The sequence below is a fragment of the Lolium perenne genome, chromosome 4 (genome assembly GCF_019359855.2).
Source record: "Lolium perenne isolate Kyuss_39 chromosome 4, Kyuss_2.0, whole genome shotgun sequence".
NCBI classification, from domain to species: domain Eukaryota; kingdom Viridiplantae; phylum Streptophyta; class Magnoliopsida; order Poales; family Poaceae; genus Lolium; species Lolium perenne.
In genome coordinates this window covers 144288207-144308377 of record NC_067247.2, presented here as the reverse complement: position 1 = coordinate 144308377, position 20171 = coordinate 144288207, and the positions used below count along the sequence as shown (strand labels likewise).

Here is a 20171-nt window from a genome sequence, read left to right as displayed (position 1 = left end):
GACGTGGTGGAGGTCAGCGGCGGCGCCCCGGTCAGTGGGCGGCGCGGGTGGAGGTCGGCGGCGGCGCCCCGGTCGATGGGCGGCGCGGGTGGAGGTCGACGGCGGCGCCCCGGCCGGTGGCGGCGCGGGTGAAGGTCGGCGGCGGCGCCCCAGTCAGTGGGCGGCGCGGGTGAAGGTCGGCGCGGGTAGCCGCGGTGGAGTGCGGGGAGGGGGGGGGGGGGGTGGAGCACGAGCGGTGCATCGGAGCTCCGGAGAAAATCGTAGGCCAGAATTGGGGGATCGGAAGGAACGGGAAGAAGTCGATGGGAAAGTGGGCTCAACTTTTTCCGCTGCGTCAGGGGCACGTGGCGAGCGCTGGACCCGGAGGCAGCGCGCCTTGAATCCTCCGGAGGAAACGAAGCAATTTCCTATAATTAATGACTATCTGCAATTTTTTAGAACCTTTTAAAACTTTATAATATGATTTTAATTTTTTTAACATAAATAAGTATGGAGCTGGTTTTCTATTTCCAAAGGAAGTACTCCCCCGACTCCTAATGTCGTTGATTCACATGTATCTAATTACCTAACATATTTTAATATGATTGCGACAAGTAATATAAGTTCGAGAGTACCAAAGTTTCCTGTTCAGAAGAAACAAAACAAGCACTCGAGTTTTTTTTTTTTTTTTTTTTTGTTTTTTTTTTTTTGAGAATGTAGCACTAGATGCACGAACCATGAAATCAGCTTTACTAGCGGTCTCCATCGCAAAACTGCCCGCAGACTCACTTACGCTCCGTTGAACAGGCCTAACGCAGAGATTCACGGAGACTTCGCGGTGCTTGTAACTTCCTGGACAGTCTCTAGTCGCTGCAGCCGCTCCGCCACGGCAAGACGCGACACCATCTTGCCCCCGGCGATGCGACATCCGAGTCCGACGCCAAACTGGTAAGGAGTCCTTGCATCGTAGAGATTATTTTCTTGTACGGGAACTAGTCGGTAGAATGGAGTAGATCGATAGGAACATCTTTATGGCCGTGAGGTGTTTGTGGAAATGCTTCAACGTTGAGAAAGTAAATTGCAGTCGAGAGACAACGAGGGGATTGTTTGATAGAAACGAGGGGAATTTATGCTGCAGATGTCTCTACAGGTAACCCGCATCCAGACACCCACTCTGTTTGCCATTCAATGTCCTCATAGTCAGGCACACGTCTCTGTTATTTGCTGAATGCTTATTGTCATGAACACAAGTGCACCTTTACTTCACATATGAGCTAGCTGGCCATGCCAAATCCGTGGATACGATGGTTTCTTATAGTTTATTTATCTGTAGTTGATCTCCACTTAGCTCTACCAGACAATTGCCCATTTAGGCATCTCAGGAAAAAAGTAGAGGTCTTGGATGATTTACGCCGGTTGGTACAAAGGAACAGCTCATCATGGAAAATCCTACACGATGGAAACATTAGGTCTCTTATGTTTCGTGGTTGTGTTTCCTGCTCCTTCCATGTTCTGTCGTGAGGCTCCAAGAACATATCTTCTGCCCCCGGAAAGTTTCTGCTGGTTCTGTTCCTCGTGTGCAGTCTAGGTGTGGACAGTGGTCCCCCGCTGGCTGTCTTGGCCCACCCATCTTGTTACAACGTATTTCGTTCTTGTGTGCTGGTTTGCGTTCTTGGGTTGGTAATTTTGCCAGCAGCTTCCAGTAGGCTGTAAGAGATTATGCGTTCAGGGAAGGGTTGAACTGAGGGAGCCATGCCATTCAATCATATTTACCAAACAAACACTTCACTTTCGCACCGGCCTGTCATTCAACCATTGTTCTATTTTCCAACAATATCGGCCTGCAATTGAGACAGACAATGTCTAACTTTGTCACTGTCTTTTTTATGGCACTTATGTCACTGATCCTCACAGAAAAAGTCTTTGCTAAAATAAGTCCACTGAGAAATAGAGTGTGAGGTGAGGAGAGTGATGTTTTGTCTCTTGGGTGCACATGCTCCATTTATTTTGAAATGCATCATTGATACATTTTGAAATGTCAAAAAATTCCAAAAGAAAATTTCATGTGTACATCTTCACATGCTACATGCACACAAAATCTTTCCATGAAAAATCGACTTGTCGTTTGGGCTGTGTAAAAAAAAAGACAAATTTGGTGGAAAAATAAGGCTTTTTGTGAGACATGTTTTGTCTTTTTTTTTTCGCGAAAACGCAAAAGACTTGCGTTTCGATGCATTGATAGATAGAGACATGTTTTGTCTTTTTACATCGACCACAAAAAAATCAGCTTTTCCCGAAACTGTACGAACATACATAGATTGTGGAGATGTACATGTGAATCTTTTTTACTGAATTTTTTGCCAATTAAAATTATGTTTTTTTGGGTGTTGGGACCAATATGCACCTGGGAGCCGAATTGAATTTCCGGTGAGTTGATAGTTATAATATCTGTATGCTAAGTAGTGTGACTGTATTGGTTGTAAACAATGTGCAAGTTGATTATGATGACATCTAAGGCATGACTTTTTATTGGCTTTATTTTTTATGAAGCAGCTGAAAGGAGTGTCATCTGTAGTCACCAGCCTTTTGTAAAAGGGCATTTTTTTAATTGTAGTAGTTAATGCAATCAATCAAACACATTCACTTGCAATCAATCAAAAGCTCTTGCTCAAACATTTTTCTTCTTCGCCCTGCAGTTGTGTTCCTCTGTGTTCTATGTGCATGTTGTGAGTTCTGGGCTTTCCAATGGCTGGGCTAGTGACAAGTATGGTGATCGGTCAACTGGTATCAGTGGTGAAGGACAAGGCATCCAGCTATCTCCTGGAACAGTACAAGGTGATGGAGGGCATGGAGAAGCAGCACAAGATACTCAAACGCCAACTGCCGGCCATCTTGGATGTCATCACCGATGCTGAGGAGCAGGCAACCCATAGAGAAGGGGTCAAAGCCTGGCTTGAAGAGCTCAAGACAGTGGCCCATGAAGCGAATGAAGTCTTTGACGAGCTGAAGTATGAGGCACTCCGTCGCGAGGCCAAGAAGAATGGGCATTACTGCAAGCTTGGCTTCGATGTAGCGAGACTCTTTCCCACTGACAATAGAGTTCTGTTCCGTTACAGGATGGGAAACAAGCTCCACAGGATTGTGCGGACCATTGAGATCCTTGTTACTGAAATGAATGCCTTTGGGTTTAAATATGAGCAGCAAACACCGACATGCAAGCAGTGGCAACAGACAGATTCCATCATTGTTGACCCAGAGAATATTGTTAGCCAGTCAAGATATGAGGAGAAGCAGAAGATTGTTAAGATACTAAATGATCCTGCTAATTCTGCTACTCTCACGGTCCTTCCCATTGTTGGAATGGGTGGGTTGGGCAAAACCACCCTAGCACAACTCATCTACAACGACCTTCATGTCCAGAAGCATTTCCAAATAAAGAGATGGATCTGTGTCTCTGATGATTTTAATGTTTATGACATTGCTCGCAAGATCTGCAATGGCCCTGTTGAGAATGACAATGAGAAAGCACTATATAAGCTTCAGCAAGAACTCAGTGGAAAGAGATACCTTCTTGTATTGGACGATGTCTGGAACCGAGATCCTGATAAGTGGGAAAAGCTAAAGGCATGTCTTCAGTATGGTGGAATTGGCAGTGCCATATTGGTGACAACTCGCATCAAAGGAATTGCGCAACTCATGAGTACAGTTGAAGCCCATGACATCGCATTTTTGGAGAAGAAATTCATAAAACAAATTTTTAAAACCAGAGCATTCAGTTTGCCACATAGTAAGCCTGCTCATGAGATCCTTAATATGGTTGATGCTTCTGAACTACTCAATATGGTTGAAAAGTTTGTGGAGAGATGTGCTGGTTCTCCCTTGGCTGCAAAAGCACTAGGATCTGTACTGCATACCAAGACTAGCCTAGAAGAATGGAGCGCTGTGCTAAACAAAAGCATCATTTGCACAGAGGAGTCTGGAATTTTAGCGATACTGAAACTCAGCTACAACGACTTACCATCGGATATGAAGGAGTGTTTTGCTTTCTGTGCTGTGTTTCCCAAGGATTATGTTATATGTGTGGACAAGCTTATCCAACTATGGATCGCAAATGGCTTTATCCAAGAACAAGAAGGAGTCCGTCTTGAGACAATTGGTAAACATATTTTCAATGAATTAGCCTCAAGGTCATTCTTTCAGAATGTCAAGCAAGTCCTAGATGAGAAAAACCAAGACTACTCCAGAGTTACATGCGAAATACATGATCTTATGCATGATGTTGCACTCTCTACTATGAGAAAAGAATGTGCCACTATCACAGATAAACCAAGTAGAACTCAGTGGCTTCCAGAATCTGCTCGGCATTTATTTTTGTCATGCAGAAAACCAGAAACTATTTTGAATGATTCTCTGAAGAGAACATCACCAGCTATCCAAACACTGCTGTGTGATAGTTATATGGAATGTTCACTGCAACATTTATCAAAGTACAGCTCTCTGCAGGCATTACAACTCTATATACGGAGAGAATCATTCCCACTGAACCCCAAGTATTTGCATCACCTGAGGTACCTTGATCTCTCAAGAAGTTGTATTAGAGCACTTCCTGAAGATATAACCATTCTATATAACCTGAAAACGTTGAACCTATTTGGCTGCAAATATCTTGATCGACTTCCAAGGCAAATGAAGTATATGACTGCTCTCTGTCATATCTATACTCATGGATGTTCAGAGTTGAAGAGCATGCCTCCAGACCTCAGGAAACTCACTTCACTGCAGACACTTACCTGTTTTATAGCAGGTACTGGTTCATATTGCAGCAATGTTGGAGAGCTACAAAATTTAAACCTTGGTGGTCAATTAGAGCTACTTCAGCTAGAGAATGTGACAGAAGCAGATGCAAAAAAAGCAAACCTCGCAAATAAAAAAGAACTCGAAGAACTGACATTAAGATGGACTTTCGGTCGTGAGGAGGAGCGACAACATTATCATAAGGTGCTAGAGGGTTTCAAACCACATGATGGGATGCAGGTTGTAAGGATATATTCCTACGGAGGCACTAATTTCCCGACATGGATGTGTATGTTGCAAAGCATCCATCTCTTTCATTGTAAAAAGTTGCAATGCTTGTTCAACCATAATACATCCTTCACTTTTCCAAAACTTAAGGTGCTTACACTAGAGCATCTACCAGTTTTTGAGAGATGGTGGGAAAGAAATGGAAGGCAAAGAGAAAATATTATATTTCCTCAGCTTGAGAAGTTATTTATTAAGCATTGTGGAATGTTGATACATTTACTTGAAGCACCATTGCTTGAAGAACCGTTTGGTGGAGATTATACAATGGTATGCTCAACATTTCCAGTACTGAAGGTACTTGAATTGGAGTACTTGGAGAGTTTTCAGGGATGGGAGGCAACCGAGGGAACTCAAGGAGAACATTTATTGTTTCCTCGACTTGAAAAATTGTCCATTCAGATGTGCCCTGAGCTGATCGCATTACCTGAAGCAGTGGGAGACCAAACTGTGGTACGCTCAGCATTTCCTGCATTAGAAGTACTTGAATTGGAAGACTTGAAGAACTTTCAGAGATGGGAGGCAGCCAAAAGAACTCAAGGAGCGATATTGTTTCCTCATCTTCTGAAACTATCGATTCAGAAATGCCCAGAGTTGATAGAACTACCGGCAGCACCATTGCTTGGAAATATGTGTGCTGGAGATTTTAATATGGCACGGTCGGCATTTCCTGCATTGATGGTACTTGAACTGGAAGACTTGAAGAGCTTTCAGAAATGGCAGGCAGACAAAGTAACTCAAACTGAACCGATAGCTTTTCCTCGGCTTCAGAAACTATCAATTCAGAAATGCCCAGAGCTGATGGCATTACCAGCTGGCACATTTCAGGGAGGATTATTTGGTGGTAATGATATGAAGGAATGGTCTGCATTTCCAGAATTAAAGGAACTCCAGTTATATGATTTAAAGAGTTTTCAGTGCTGGGGGGTGACAGAAGCAACTTATGGTGAACATCTAACCTTCCCTAACCTAGAGAGTGTTCTTCTTGGGGGATGCCCAGAGTTAATAACTCTACCTGAAGCACCGAAACTCAGTGTATTGGACATAAAAAGAGGCAACAAACAGATGTGCCAGAGGATAGCTAGATGTATTACTTCATTGACCAATCTGAATTTGGAGCTCAAAGACACAGAACCGTCCTTGGCTGAGCATAGTTTACTTGTGGCCAGCAAGGAGGATTGTAAACATAAATCCCCTCTGGTAGTCATGAAGTTATGCTGCAACATGTTCTTTTACTCAGGTGCATTAACTCTGTGGACATGTTTTGTGCAGCTTCAAGATTTGACAATTTATAACTGCAATGCACTCGTCCACTGGCCAGAGAAAGAATTTCAAAGCTTGGTAACCTTGAGTAGGTTGAAGATTAAGGGATGCAATAGCCTGACCGGTTATGCACAAACTCCTGAACCATCAATACCAGAAAGGTGTCAGCTTGTGCCACGCCTGGACTCTCTTGAGATAGAGAATTGTAAAAAAATGGTAGCGGTATTTGACGTCCCTGCATCTCTCAAGACAATGGATATTTCAGTCTGCACTAAACTTGAGTCCATATTTGGCAAGCAGCAAGGAAAGTCAGAATTACGTCAAGGGTCTTGTAGTGATGATAGCTCCCTTCCATGCCTGGAAACATTAAGTTTAGATGGCTGCACTAGCTTGTCAGGGGTTTTCATTCTTCCTGCATCCCTCAAGGAGATATATATTCACCGCTGCAGTAACATTCAAGTCCTATCATGTCAGCTGGATGGACTCCAAACACTAGAAGTCACTGCCTCCACAAGTGTATCTCTAACGGTACGGGAGTGTGATAGCTTGTCATTGGTTCTCAATCTTCCCATGTACCTGAAGAAACTAGACATTCGACGCTGCAATAGGTTGAAATCAATAGAATCTCACTCGGGAGATCTCTCATCATTGGAAGAACTCAAGGTTAGGTGCTGCCGAACCGTGGCATCCCTACCGGATGGGCCACAACGCCCACAATACACTTCTCTCCGATGGCTTGAAATTAGATACTGTCCTGGTATAAAAACGCTCCCCAGATGGGTGCGGGTGCAATTGGGTAGCCTAGAGGAGAAAGATCTGGACGCCTGTTATGAAGGTACGTTCCAAATTCTGTTCACTACTACGTACATTTCAGCAACAAATCAAAGCATCCATTGATGTGCCTTGTCACCTTTTGTTGCCATTGTGTTGTTTGGAGATCTGTTCAGGCTGGCACACTAGGCCTTTAATTTATTTGAAGATATAAACATGACTACAAAGTTGTAATCGTTTTATTTGCGAGAATCACAAAGCTGTCGTCTTATGAGATGTAGTTGACGACAGATAGATCATGGCGAATATTTTCTTATCTATATCCATTTTAAATGCTTTTTTTGTGTAAACTTCTTATGATATATTAGTTTGTCCAGATACATTCTGACATCGTTGTGATCAGGACCTAGGTTATTGAAACCAAATACATGGAAATACGCCATCTCTAGAGAATAGCACCATCGTCAGCAGCATGGAAATACAAAGGCAAGTTATGAAAAAGGTTCGCATGAACAGTGTCTATATCTTAAATTTTCCAATGATAAATTAGTTGGATCAAACGTTGGTGCTTCTTGTAGTCACTCCCTCTGCCCCTATTCAAATGGTGAGATATCTTTGACCCTCAATTCAATACAAGAGATGTGCTTTTTGAGAAAACGTCTGGAGGGGTGTCCCCTACCTTAATTTTTAATAAAACGGACCAGACTAACCTGGTCCGATTACAGAGTGCATTTTACACGGGGAAAAAAGAGAGAAAAAGTGAGAAAAGAACTCTAGCCAGGCCAGGACTGCAGCCACCGTCTCGTTGCCTTCTCTTCATGTTTCTTGGCTCTTAGCGCCCACAATCTGACCATCTAGATGCACTGCCCTGCCACTATTTGAATGGGAGTGGTAATGAACATGAGACATGTGTCATTAAAAATTATACTCCCTTCATCCCTATTTACATTGAGCCCATGATTGTGTGGTCCTAAAGGATGCCAAGCTATCTGGAACTACACGCCGTAAATATTTGTTGAATATCTGTCATCAGACTGAATAGCTATTACACAGACACCGATTATTTTACAGATTCAGAAATCTCTTTACTTGCCAAGTCTGCCAACATTTAGTGTCCATGACCCTAAAATGCTGTAGTGTAGACACTTGGATGAGGTCCAAGGAATAGCACAATCAAGCAGAATTTTCTCGCTTGCGCTATGTTTGGCATGTTCACAAACAATATCACTTATCTATTACAGTTACTACTCTCTTCTCTCAGTCATCTTTTTGCTCCTGAAAATTCTTCATGTGCAGGCATGTGCCTCCTTCTTCTTCCGGAGATCGGACGGATGCTCCAACAGTATCGGTAACTCTGAAGATCAATGCACTAGCAACCGACAGCTCGAATCGCCAATTTGAAGTAAATAAACTCGATCAGAAGCCAATCTCTACAGCTTTCAGAATGCATGCATGCTTGGTAACTCGATCTAGAGTTGAGGTTGCAGCATGCATGATCTGTCCATTGTACAGATCAAGGTGGCAGAACCAGTTACAGATTCGGTCTAAAGTCCAGTTGCTGACCAGACTCAGAGACCTCAGGCGTTGATTGCGGGGCAATCACCATCTTCAAGTCCAGTGCTGTCCAGCAGCCGCCTACACTGAACTGTACTATCAACAATGCCTGTGGTCACCTGGTTGTTGGGTGCCACACTGCCACTGTGCCAGCGCCGCCGCCGTAAGCAAGGCCCAGTTCGTGACCGAACGCCAGACCTGCCTGGAGAAGCTACACCCACTTTCAGGAATTTTTCGCTCCTTAATTCTCTCTGTTTGGAGGCATGCACCACCAGTATCAACAACTCTGAAGATCAATGCACCAGCAACGAACAGGTAGAATTCCTTACTTTCTTTTTGCGATAACTTGAATTGGGCCGTTTGATTCGGAAGCCGATTTTGCATGTTTCAACTAGTTGCATTTGTACAGATCATGGACGTCTTCCTAAAATTATGCATATATGACCCGGGCTAGCGCGAAAGGTAGTGCGAATGCAGACCCGATATGGCAAGTCTTGGCTGCCCAGCAGTTCTAACAAAAAACCTGCCAGGCAAGCATGACTAGCTATATAAAGTGATTTCTTCTCTAGACAAGTGAAGGCAACTAATTACCTCGACTTACTAGTACTAGTTATATATTTGGAAAACCCTGCTTTTCTTGGGAAGATACAGCTCAATGATCCGTCCAGCTCCCCTTTAGAGAAAAGAACCTAGACATGGATGCCAGATGCACATGCATCTGCTTTGCGTACATAGAAGATAGGGCATCTGAACAGAAGATCAGAACGAAAGCCGCTAGATCGATCGATCTGGGTTGCGGAGAGTGACGGGCAGAGGAGGAAGGGTAGAGCAAGGAAGCAGAGGTGGGGCACCAGGGAAGGATGGAGGGAATATATTCTACTCGTGGTAGTTCGCTGTGCGTGCTGGATGCCAAAGAACTTTTACTTGCTTTGCTGAGATGGATCGATCACGGAATTTTATGTACTTGGCGCCGCAAGTATGTACGCGCTTTCGTGCATGTATGCATGATTTGCGTAGTTGTTTCGATCGGCGCCACCAGCTTTACCTGTTGCCTGTCGGTGGGTGGAGACTGGAGAAGAGTAGTGTCAAATCCGTTCATCCATGCTAGCTCTGCTCTGTCTCTGTAGTACTCCTTAATTTTTCGCTACAAGTATATTAGTAAACATGAGTACATGCATGGAGTTAGTACGCCTGTCAGTGTATGAACTCATAATGTTTTAGTTAAGTTAATCAGCATGCACTGCATTTGCATAATTAAGAAGCTAGCACGAGATCTCTTGATTGCGCGTAAGTAATAAAAAATAACGAAAATATGGAGGCTGGCGGTCACATGGCTCACGTGCGCATGCCAGTTGCTGCTTTGTGCGGATTGTCTGTCAATATAGAGCAGCAGCATATATCGGCCGATATCTCTGGAGACAGAGTGAGAGAGCAGAGCAGAACATAGCAAAACAGAGAGAGCAGAGCGGGAGCTTGGTGTCTTCCTGGCCTGGGTCTGGGTGCGCTGCAATCAACTCTCAACTGGCTGACTGTCTCCGAGTAATAAGCAAGTAAGTAGCAGTGTACTATTTCGTAGTTTTTCCAAAACCATGTGATTACGATCTTAGCTAGCTAGGTAATTAAGGGAACCTCGTCCTCCCCCTCTGTCCGTTGCCAACCTCGCTGCCCCGGCGGCAGCGGAGGAGTACGATGCGGCTGGACGGCGTTTCAGCGCTCGGACGCCGGACGGCCATCCACCAAGTGACAGCCCTCCCATTCCATCACATGCATTTCAATTCCATTCCATTTCTTTCCAGCAGACAGGCATATATGATGGGACCGCAATTCCATTTCAGTTTCCCCATCCACCTGCTTGCCTGCTTGGTCTTTCATGTCTCCACCTAACTTACCTCCTTCCTTCCCTTCCACGGCTGGATATCCCTGCTTGATTCTCCACGTTCATTTCCTCATTCAGCATTACCTACTGTACTAAACTCCTAATGTGTGGTTTTCCCTATTTTCTTACTATTCATTCTCTAGTCTATCTATCGGCTTGTTATTATGTGTTTTCACTTAACTATTATGGTGATCTTGTACTTCTCACGACCCTACATATGTATTATACGTGCATACATGTATTTTCTCTCATGATTGATGAATATGCATTACTTAATTGTAATGTGGATATCTCTTCCCTTCCCACCTCTATAATTGCAGACCTGCCGTACCTGCCTGGTGGTTAGTTAACTGATTCACAACTTTCAGTGAATTGTACACCTATGCCAGTGCCACTCTAGAAAAGTAAAGTAAGCCTCACCACTAGCTATGTAACTACCTAGTATCAAAATTAGTACTGCTCGCAGAAACAGTAACGAAAGGAACATACTTCTTGGAGAAACACAATGAAACCGTGCACGTTAGAAAGACATTTCGGCAACTACCACTGCTTGGCTTCTCGATCTTGTATGCACAAAGGATTGTTCTCTCCATGTCATGCTAGCTATACATTGTTTCAGTTTACATGCTCAACTTGAAAAGAAACTCATGTCTGTATTCCTTTCATCTTCCTCATGTACAGGAACACAACCCCCTGCCACTGCTAGATAATCAGTACTTGTGTGCATGACACCCCCTGTTGTGGCCAATGGCCTTGGGGCCTGCTCTCACTCTCCAGTAACAAATGGAGGACCAAACCATCCCAATGCTGCTGCATCCAGAACAGCTTCCCCCGGCGGCCCTAGAGCTGGAGAGGTCACGCTCCCCAACGGCGATATCTACTCCGGCATGCTTCTATCGGGCGGCGACATCCCCGAGGGTGTGGGCCGGTACGTCTGGTCCGGCAGCTCCTGCGTGTATGAGGGCGGGTGGCGGCGAGGGATGAGGCATGGCTGCGGGAGAACCCTATGGCCGTCGGGGGCTGTCCACGAGGGTGAGTACTCCGCTGGGTACATGGACGGCGAAGGGACATACATCAGCAGCTCCGAAAGCTCTTTGTCCTCCTACAAGGGAGGATGGAAGCTGGACCGCAAGCACGGCCATGGCGTCCAGACGTATTGCAACGGTGACATGTACGAAGGTCCCTGGGTCCAGGGCCAGATGGAGGGCCATGGCTGCAGGTACACGTGGGCCAACGGTACAACCTACGTCGGCGCCATGAGGAACGGGCTCATGTCTGGCAAAGGGGTGCTCACGTGGAGAGCCACCGGGGACTCATTTCAGGGGAGCTGGCTCGACGGTGCAATGCACGGGTACGGGCTGTACACATGGCAAGACGGCGGTTGCTATGTCGGAACATGGACCAGAGGGTTCAAGGATGGCAAGGGCACGTTCTATCCTAAATGTTCCCGGGTTCCCGCAGCCCACGAGCTCTACATCGACGAGCTGAGGAAGAGAGGTGTGCTACCAGACATCTGCAACATCCTCCAGCACCATTCGGATCAAGAGTCCGTAGCGGTAGGTGTTAGTTTTCTGTCCAGGAGAAACCGGAGTTTTGAGCACCGGCCGCCTTCGAAAAAGAGGCCATCTTTGCAGAGGCGCTGGAGCATCGGGGTGGCCGTCGAGAGAATTACCAGGCATGAACCTGGTGTTGGTGGTTCTGACAAAACAAATGGATGCGAAGACACGGCTGGTTCTAACAGCTTCCCGATACTCGAGAGGGAATACGCGCAGGGCATTCTGATCAGTGAGGTCGTGCTGAATAACAAGACCTTCCCGGAGTCATCCAAGAAACTGAGGCGTCGACAGAGTCAAATGATGAGGGATATCAAGAGGCCCGGAGAGGCTATCATTAAAGGGCACAGGAGCTATGACCTGATGCTCTGTCTGCAGCTTGGAATCAGGTAATGCATATTGAAATTCAGTAACTCTTCCTTCTCTACATTGTGATCAGTAAAAGGTTAAGCCCGGCACTCTGTGCCTTCATTCTAAAAAATTAGTAAAAGGTTAAATGTGATCATGCTTCTCAGGTACACCGTTGGGAAGATTACGCCGATTCAGAGGCGTGAAGTGCGAGCTTCTGATTATGGCCCCAAGGCTAGTTTCTGGATGAACTTCCCCAAAAAAGGATCACGCCTTACCCCTTCACATCGCGCTGTAGATTTTAAGTGGAAGGACTACTGTCCGATGGTTTTCAGGTCTGTTCTGTTTCAGTCCCACTTCACCCTTAGGAGTATATCTTTTGGTCAGCATATGTTTTTCTGTTGATAATATATAGTACAGGCTTAAAATTTAGCTTAACAACTATATAAGGATCTCATGAAGTATGCTGACAAGTTCAACGCCTTAAGTATTGTACTCTGTTGCAATCTCTCTGAATCTTTCTTGATCTGCAAACACATTGGTTGCTTATGACTTCAATTTATTTGATTGCTTATATGAATTCATACAGGTTGGAGTTTCCTTGTTTTAGTAGCTAGTGAGACACCCTCACAATACTGTTTCCTATTTCAGGACACAGGAAGACTAATTTGTTGTTCATGTTTGATTACAGAAATTTGAGGGAGATGTTCAAGATTGACACAGCTGATTATATGATCTCCATCTGTGGAAGTGATGCTCTCAGGGAGCTATCTTCTCCTGGAAAGAGTGGAAGTATCTTTCTCTTATCGCAAGATGACCGGTTTATGATCAAGACTCTTCGGAAATCGGAAGTGCAGGTTCTTGTTTCTTTTTCGATAAAGGATGCTTTATTACTTTTGGAAAAGCAATTACATCCAGCCTCTGCATAACCAGGATGCACACAGCCGTTCAAAGTGTCTGGATTCAAAGTATATAAAACTAGGCGGAATACATATCGGAGCGATGAATCATATAACGCCTAAGGTGTGGGTGGTGCTGCAATCCGTAGACTATGCTGCCACCCATGTAGGGAAAAAGTATCCCTCGCCGTAGCCTCCAACCGTGTACAGACCTCCGTAAATAGGTCTCGGTTCTCCATCCGCTGAAGAGGTAACCACAAACGGAGAATACCTGTACATCTGTAGATGACCTGCAACAAAGAACAATTTTTATCGTTAAAAATCTTGTCATTTCTACTTAGCCAGAGTGCCCAGATAACTGCTAGCGCCCCCACCCTAAGAAGCAACTTGAACCTTGAACCGATACCGTGAAGCCAGTTGCCAAAGACATTGGCTACACTAGTCGGGGGATACAGGGTAGATGCGACTTGGATGACTGACCAAATAGATCTCGCAAAATGGCACTGGAAAAAAAGGTGTTTAATAGTTTCATCTTGGTGACAAAAAACACACCTAGAATTTCCATGCCAATTCCGCTTGACAAGATTATCTTTGGTAAGAATAACTCCACGACGAAGATACCATCCAAAAATTTTAATTTTTAATGGTATTTTCATCTTCCAGATTTTCTTATTATTATCAACTGGTATATCAGAATGAAGAATCGCATTGTATAAAGATTTGACTGAGAAAGTGCCATCTACATGAAGATTCCATCTAAATTCATCCGGTTTAGGTGATAGGTGAATATCTCCCAGCCGTTGAATTAAAGCATTCCATGCCAATAGCCTTTGTCCAAGTAAAATCCGTCTGAACGTCACATTCGGAGGTGAGGTAGCCATTACTGTGGCAATGGTATCACCTTTGCGACGAACAATACTATACAAGGCAGGATACTGTTCACTTAAGGAAGCATTGTCTAACCAAACATCTTCCCAGAACCGTATCTGTTCTCCATTCTTAATAGAGAAAGTACCATGGCGAAAGAATACATTTTTTGTCGCCATGAGACCAGCCCAGAAGTGAGAATCCCCAGGTTTCCAAACCACTTGGGATAGCGCCTTCGAGCCAATATACTTTCTACGAAGAATAGTTTGCCAAATCCCATCCTCAGTAAGAAGCTTAAATAGCCATTTACCCAGCGGAGCTGAATTCTTGACCTCCAGGTCATGAACTCCCAGTCCGCCTTGATCTTTGGGACTACAAACTACACTCCATTTAACCAGTCGATATTTCTTTTTCTCGATGTCCCCTTGCCAAAAGAATCTGGATCGATAATAATCGAGTTTATGCAGAATTCCTTTTGGCAACAGGAAGAATGATAACATATACAGTACCATATTTGTCAGTACTGAATTAATGAGAACCAATCTTCCTCCGAGGGACAACAATTTACCCTTCCAACTACTAAGGCGTTTTTGTAATCTTTCTTCCACAATTTTCCATTCAACAATTGTAAGTCTCCGATAATGAATCGGAATACCCAAATAGCGAATAGGAAATTGGCCTTGCCCACAACCAAACAACTCTGTATATAGAGTCATATCATTTTGGGCATCTCCGAAACAGAACAATTCACTTTTATGGAAATTGATTTTCAATCCTGACAACTGCTCGAAAGCCGCCAAAATTAATTTCAGATTGCGAGCTTTTTTGAGATCGTGATCCATAAATAGAATTGTATCGTCGGCATATTGAAGGATAGATAAACCCCCATCAACCAAATGTGGGATCACACCTTCAATCTGACCATCATACTTGGCCCGCTCTATGAGTATCGCCAACATATCCGCTACAATATTAAACAACATCGGTGATAGCGGATCCCCTTGGCGTAACCCTTCTCGTGTTTGGAAATAGTGGCCGGTGTCATCATTAACCCGGATTGCCACACTACCTCCATACACAAAATCATAAATTAGAGCACGCCACTCTGGAGAAAAACCTTTCATCCTAAGTGTCTGCTGTAGGAAAGACCACTTGACCTTATCATACGCCTTTTCGAAATCTAATTTTAAAATGACCCCATTTAATTTCTTAGAATGCATCTCATGTACCGTCTCGTGCAACACTGCCACTCCATCAAGGATATTCCTTCCTTGCATGAAAGCGGTCTGTGATGGTTGAACGACATGATCCGCAACCGTATTAAGTCTAATGGTGGCCACTTTCGTGAAAATCTTGAAACTGACGTTTAATAGGCAAATAGGTCTATATTGTCGAATCCTTTCTGCCTCATTAACCTTCGGTAACAAAATTACTTCACCAAAATTTAGACGAAATAATTCTAGTTGTCCTGTGTGGAGATCAGTGAACAAATCTAGAAGGTCCGATTTAATAGTATCCCAAAAAGTTTGATAAAACTCCGCTGGAAAACCATCTGGACCCGGTGCTTTATTGCATTCCATTTGGAAAATTGCCTTCTGAACCTCATCCTCAGAATAAGATGCGGTTAGTAGGCCATTTTCTTCCATAGAAACTTGGGGTATGTCATCAGTCCTCGTTAAGAGAAAAAGAACTTTCCTCCGGAGGACCGAACAGATCTTTATAATAATTAGTAATGTATGATTTGAGTTGCTCGTGGCCTTCAATCACCCCTTCATCTTGGATGAGAGAATGAATACGCTTTTTCCGATGTCTGCCATTGGCTAAGCCATGAAAATATCGCATATTCGAATCACCTTCCAAAATGAATTGGGCTTTGGATCTTTGATACCATTTGAGTTCCTCTTCGCGAAGAAGACTCGCCATCTGTGCATTGGATTGATTGTTAAGGTCAATCTCTTGCGTGGACAACGGTCTCACTTCCGCTACGGCCTCAAGATCATCGATCACTTTTGATAAGCGAGCCTTCTCTTTTTTAAGAATACCAGCCATATGGGCAGCCCAACCACAGAGATGTTTGCGCATAGCACGCATCTTATTATTCCATCTCAATATTGGCGAACTACCCCCGACTGGTCTTTCCCAAACCGTCTTAACCATCTCATGAAATCCGTCTCGATGTAACCAACCAAGTTCAAATTTGAACGGCCGCTTACAAACAGGTCGGGGATTCCCAGTAGTTAGAAGGATAGGAGCATGGTTAGACAGTTTTTCAATACGTTCTACTGCACGGACGGACACCATAGGATATTTATGTTCCCATTCGGTATCCATCAACACGCGATCTAGTTTCTCGTATGTGGGTTCAGGCAAGCTGTTGGCCCAAGTAAACTGTCGACCGGACATAAAAACCTCTCTTAAGTCTAAGCTATCAATGAGAGCATTAAACAAGAAAGGCCAATGTCCATCGAAAATGCCTTTGCTTTTCTCATGAGGAAATCTCAGCAAATTGAAGTCCCCTCCGATTAAAATCGGATGCGGATTATCTTTTGCAAGATTTACCAACTCACGTAAAAAGTCAGCCTTAAAAGTGTCTTGGGCAGCACCATACACAGCGACCAGACTCCAGATGAAACCATCTGCTTTGTTCTGAATATCGAGTTTAATGTGATACTCGCCATCAGAACTAGCTAAAACGGTCATGGTGTCTATGCGGATGCCAAGTAAAATGCCCCCAGACCTGCCACGAGGCGAACGAGAAAACCACTGAAAGTTAATCCCGCCTGATAAACGGTCGAGGAAACTTTGTGAGAATTTTCGCCTACCCGTCTCAGATATAGCAATAAAATCTAAATCATAATCTCTACAACCATCGGCAATGTGAGAATGTTTAGCCAAGTCACCAAGACCTCTGCTATTCCGAAACATGCCATTCATCGAGAAACTATTTTAGATTTAGTATTTTTGCCATATCTACGAGACTTCTTACCAGCGGACGATCGAGAACCACGTGCAGAAGCATTTATATCATAAACTGAACTAAGATCTGAGTGTTCTAAATCGACCTCTGTAACACTCCCAACTATAGCCGAGAGAAGCTGACCATCTAGGATGTCATCATCTTCATCATCGTCTACAATAGAAGTAGCAGGCTCAGTGGATCCATTTGAAGCAACCATTAAACGGTCAAGCTCCGTTTGTCTCAACACATTAGCCGATGCTAAAATCTCATCAGACTGACTACCCAACGAGACCCCTACTCTAGATAAATTAGAAGAAATCCGAGTATCCGAAAAAGAGGTAAACGACTTGGCTGTTTGTTTAGTACCTGCCGTGTCGAGGTTCAACTCCGCCTTGCGCCGCATAGCTCTCTGCATCACGTCTTCATCCGTGATCCCCGCGCCGTCCTCCGCCACAGCATACCTCCCACTCCTCCTCACCGTCGGCTGAACAACCGGTGGAGGACTCGTGGGCTGAGGCTGCGGTACGGCAGCTGGCGGAGAAGGACTCAAACGTGGTGAAGAAGGCACCGAGCCCAACAGCGAAGACGTAGTAGACGAAGCCGGTGAAGCCGGTGAAGGCGCACACGATGCAGGGGTAGATGGCGTAGAAGCCCCCCTGCACCGAACCCGACCGCGACGCCGCTGCCCCCCCAGGCGAAGGGGGCGTGGAAGATGGGCTGGGGCTCCTCCCCAACCCGGCCTGCACCACCGCCTGAGAGTGAAGCTGGGCCGGCAGCGCCCCCGTCATCTCGTCGCTGCGTCCAGAGTGAGCACGAGGGAGCACGGCCGACGGTGTGGGTCGCGTCACGTCATTCTTGTTTCTATCCAGTGCTTCTATGATAAGCATCATCTCATTTGTTTTACTTTGAGAAACTGGATCCTGGCCTCCTTGTCTACCAGATCCCAACACTTGATAAGAATGGGCTATTTTGAATGATCAGAAATGGATATGCTTAACGATCCAGAGCTTTTACCTTATCTGACTATATTATGTTCAACATGCTCTCACAAGGAAATAATATTTGCTCTGAAATAGTTTCCTAGTTCACTTATTGATTTATCTTAACAATTGAGTCAAACTTATCCTTCAGTTCATTTGTTTACATGTGCAACTTTATTTTTTCTTGACATGATATTTTCATGTAGGTTCTTTTGCGTATGCTTCCACATTATTATCGCCATGTCCGTACTTACGAGAACACACTTATAACTAAATTTTTTGGCCTCCACAGGGTGAAACCTTCCAGCGGTCAAAAGGTAATGACATTATAAATGTTCTCTGTGCTTCCTTGATACTCTCTCATATCAAAATATGAAACAAAAACATAGAATTTGTGTTTTTTTGTAGTTTTTCAGCAAGTAGTGCATATACAACTCGTGTCAAAATAATTCTATTGGAGTTTTCAAGGAAAGTACTTTGGTAGTTTTTTTGTTGCCTGCATTCATGTAAAGGTTGCAGTTGATGGTCAAAATTACAGATCTTGTCCAAAGCTTCATATTGTTTTAAATAGTGGTAGTACTCATTTATCCAGTCCTAAAAGGATATTAATTTTCATAATTGATAATATATTCTAGTTATTTTTTTTGTAAATAATGGTTTATTATTAAATGTAGGTTTTGATTGTTTGTATTTGCAGTTCAGATTTGTAGTCATGGGAAACATGTTCTGCACAGAACTTAGAATTCATCGAAGATTTGATTTGAAAGGTTCATCTTTGGGCCGCTCTACTGACAAAATCAAAATCGATGAGAACACAACACTGAAAGACTTGGATCTGAACTATTCATTTTATCTTGAGCCTTCTTGGCGGGATTCTTTGCTCAAGTAAGCATGCTCTCTCTAAAAAAGCAGCTTATCCTCATGGACAGTTTTCTCTGTAACAGCTATGTTCTGTTCTTATTCTGTGTAGGCAGATTGAGACGGACAGCGAATTTCTAAGGAATCAGGGTATAATGGATTACAGTTTACTTCTTGGTTTTCACTACCGGGCTCGTCAAAACCTACAAAGAGGAGCATCGTTCCATGAAAGCATTTTGCCAGATAAACTACCCGTTCTTTCAGAACAAGGTAAGGATGCAATATATATCTTCATTTGTCTGAATAAGTTGTCGAATTAATCCATTTCAATTTTTTTGCTTGCTGACATCGGTAATGCAGATGCAGTGGAGGAAGATTCCGCTTGTAACTACCGAGAAGGGCTGGTTTTGGTGCAGCGGGGTAGCGACCAAAAAAGCAAAGTTGCTGTCGGACCACACATAAGGGGAAGCCGCCTACGTTCGTCCTCTGCTTGTTTCGAGGAAGTAGACCTCTTGCTTCCAGGCACAGCAAGGTCAATAATCTTTGACAGTCAGTTCTCATGTTCTTCCAATTCTAGTGTATGATTTGAGATGATTGAATCTGTTCCCGAATTGGACAGGCTTCAGATCCAGCTAGGGGTGAACATGCCCGCAAGAGCGGAGAAAGAAGAGAAACATGCAGAAGATGATGGAAGATCGTTCCGTCAGGTGTATGATGTGGTGCTCTACATAGGGATCATTGACATCCTGCAGGAGTACAGTATGAGGAAGAAGATGGAGCATGCCTACAAGTCCATTAAGTATAACCCCTTGTCGATATCCGTCGTCGAACCTCGGTTCTACTCGGAGCGCTTCCTCAAGTTCATCCACACCGTCTTCCCTCAAAACTTATCCATCTAATGATAATTTATCTTTCTTTCCTCCTCCCTGGCAAGAAAACATATGTAAAAAAAAATCCAAGGAAATGCATTTGCTGTAGTGATGTACATGTGTTTGCTTGGAGGTGGCTGGAAGAAGCAATGCGCATGTCCTTAAAAAAAGAAACAACGTGTGTATTTGTCAAAAGCAACGTTGACAAAATTAGGCAGCAGTGAGTGCTCCATTATGCATGCATGGATTTCGTTGGGTTTTCTGTCATATTGAGTTGATCAACCACCCCACTATACTAGTACTACTTATATGCCAT

The 20171-nt window shown here is 44.1% G+C and overlaps 2 protein-coding genes across 3 annotated transcripts; both read left to right on the top strand.

The window, feature by feature from the left end:
• The first annotated feature begins 748 nt into the window (after nt 1-748).
• LOC127294115 (putative disease resistance protein RGA4) lies at nt 749-8525 on the top strand. The gene is made up of 4 exons (XM_051323867.2): nt 749-927; nt 2676-7156; nt 7496-7594; nt 8389-8525. The coding sequence occupies exons 2-3, from the start codon at nt 2725-2727 to the stop codon at nt 7546-7548; spliced, it is 4485 nt and encodes a 1494-aa protein (XP_051179827.1). The 5' UTR covers nt 749-927; nt 2676-2724; the 3' UTR covers nt 7549-7594; nt 8389-8525.
• Nucleotides 8414-20005, top strand: LOC127294117 (phosphatidylinositol 4-phosphate 5-kinase 9). Of its 2 annotated transcripts, none has more exons than XM_051323870.2 (9): nt 8414-8961; nt 11204-12464; nt 12591-12758; nt 13115-13280; nt 18335-18445; nt 18826-19013; nt 19099-19256; nt 19347-19518; nt 19606-20005. In XM_051323870.2, the coding sequence occupies exons 2-9, from the start codon at nt 11248-11250 to the stop codon at nt 19883-19885; spliced, it is 2460 nt and encodes an 819-aa protein (XP_051179830.1). In that variant the 5' UTR covers nt 8414-8961; nt 11204-11247; the 3' UTR covers nt 19886-20005. The 2 variants fall into 2 exon arrangements, with proteins under 2 accessions (XP_051179830.1, XP_051179829.1); XM_051323869.2 differs by lacking the exon at nt 8414-8961 and adding an exon at nt 9849-10196.
• Nucleotides 20006-20171: the final 166 nt, after the last annotated feature.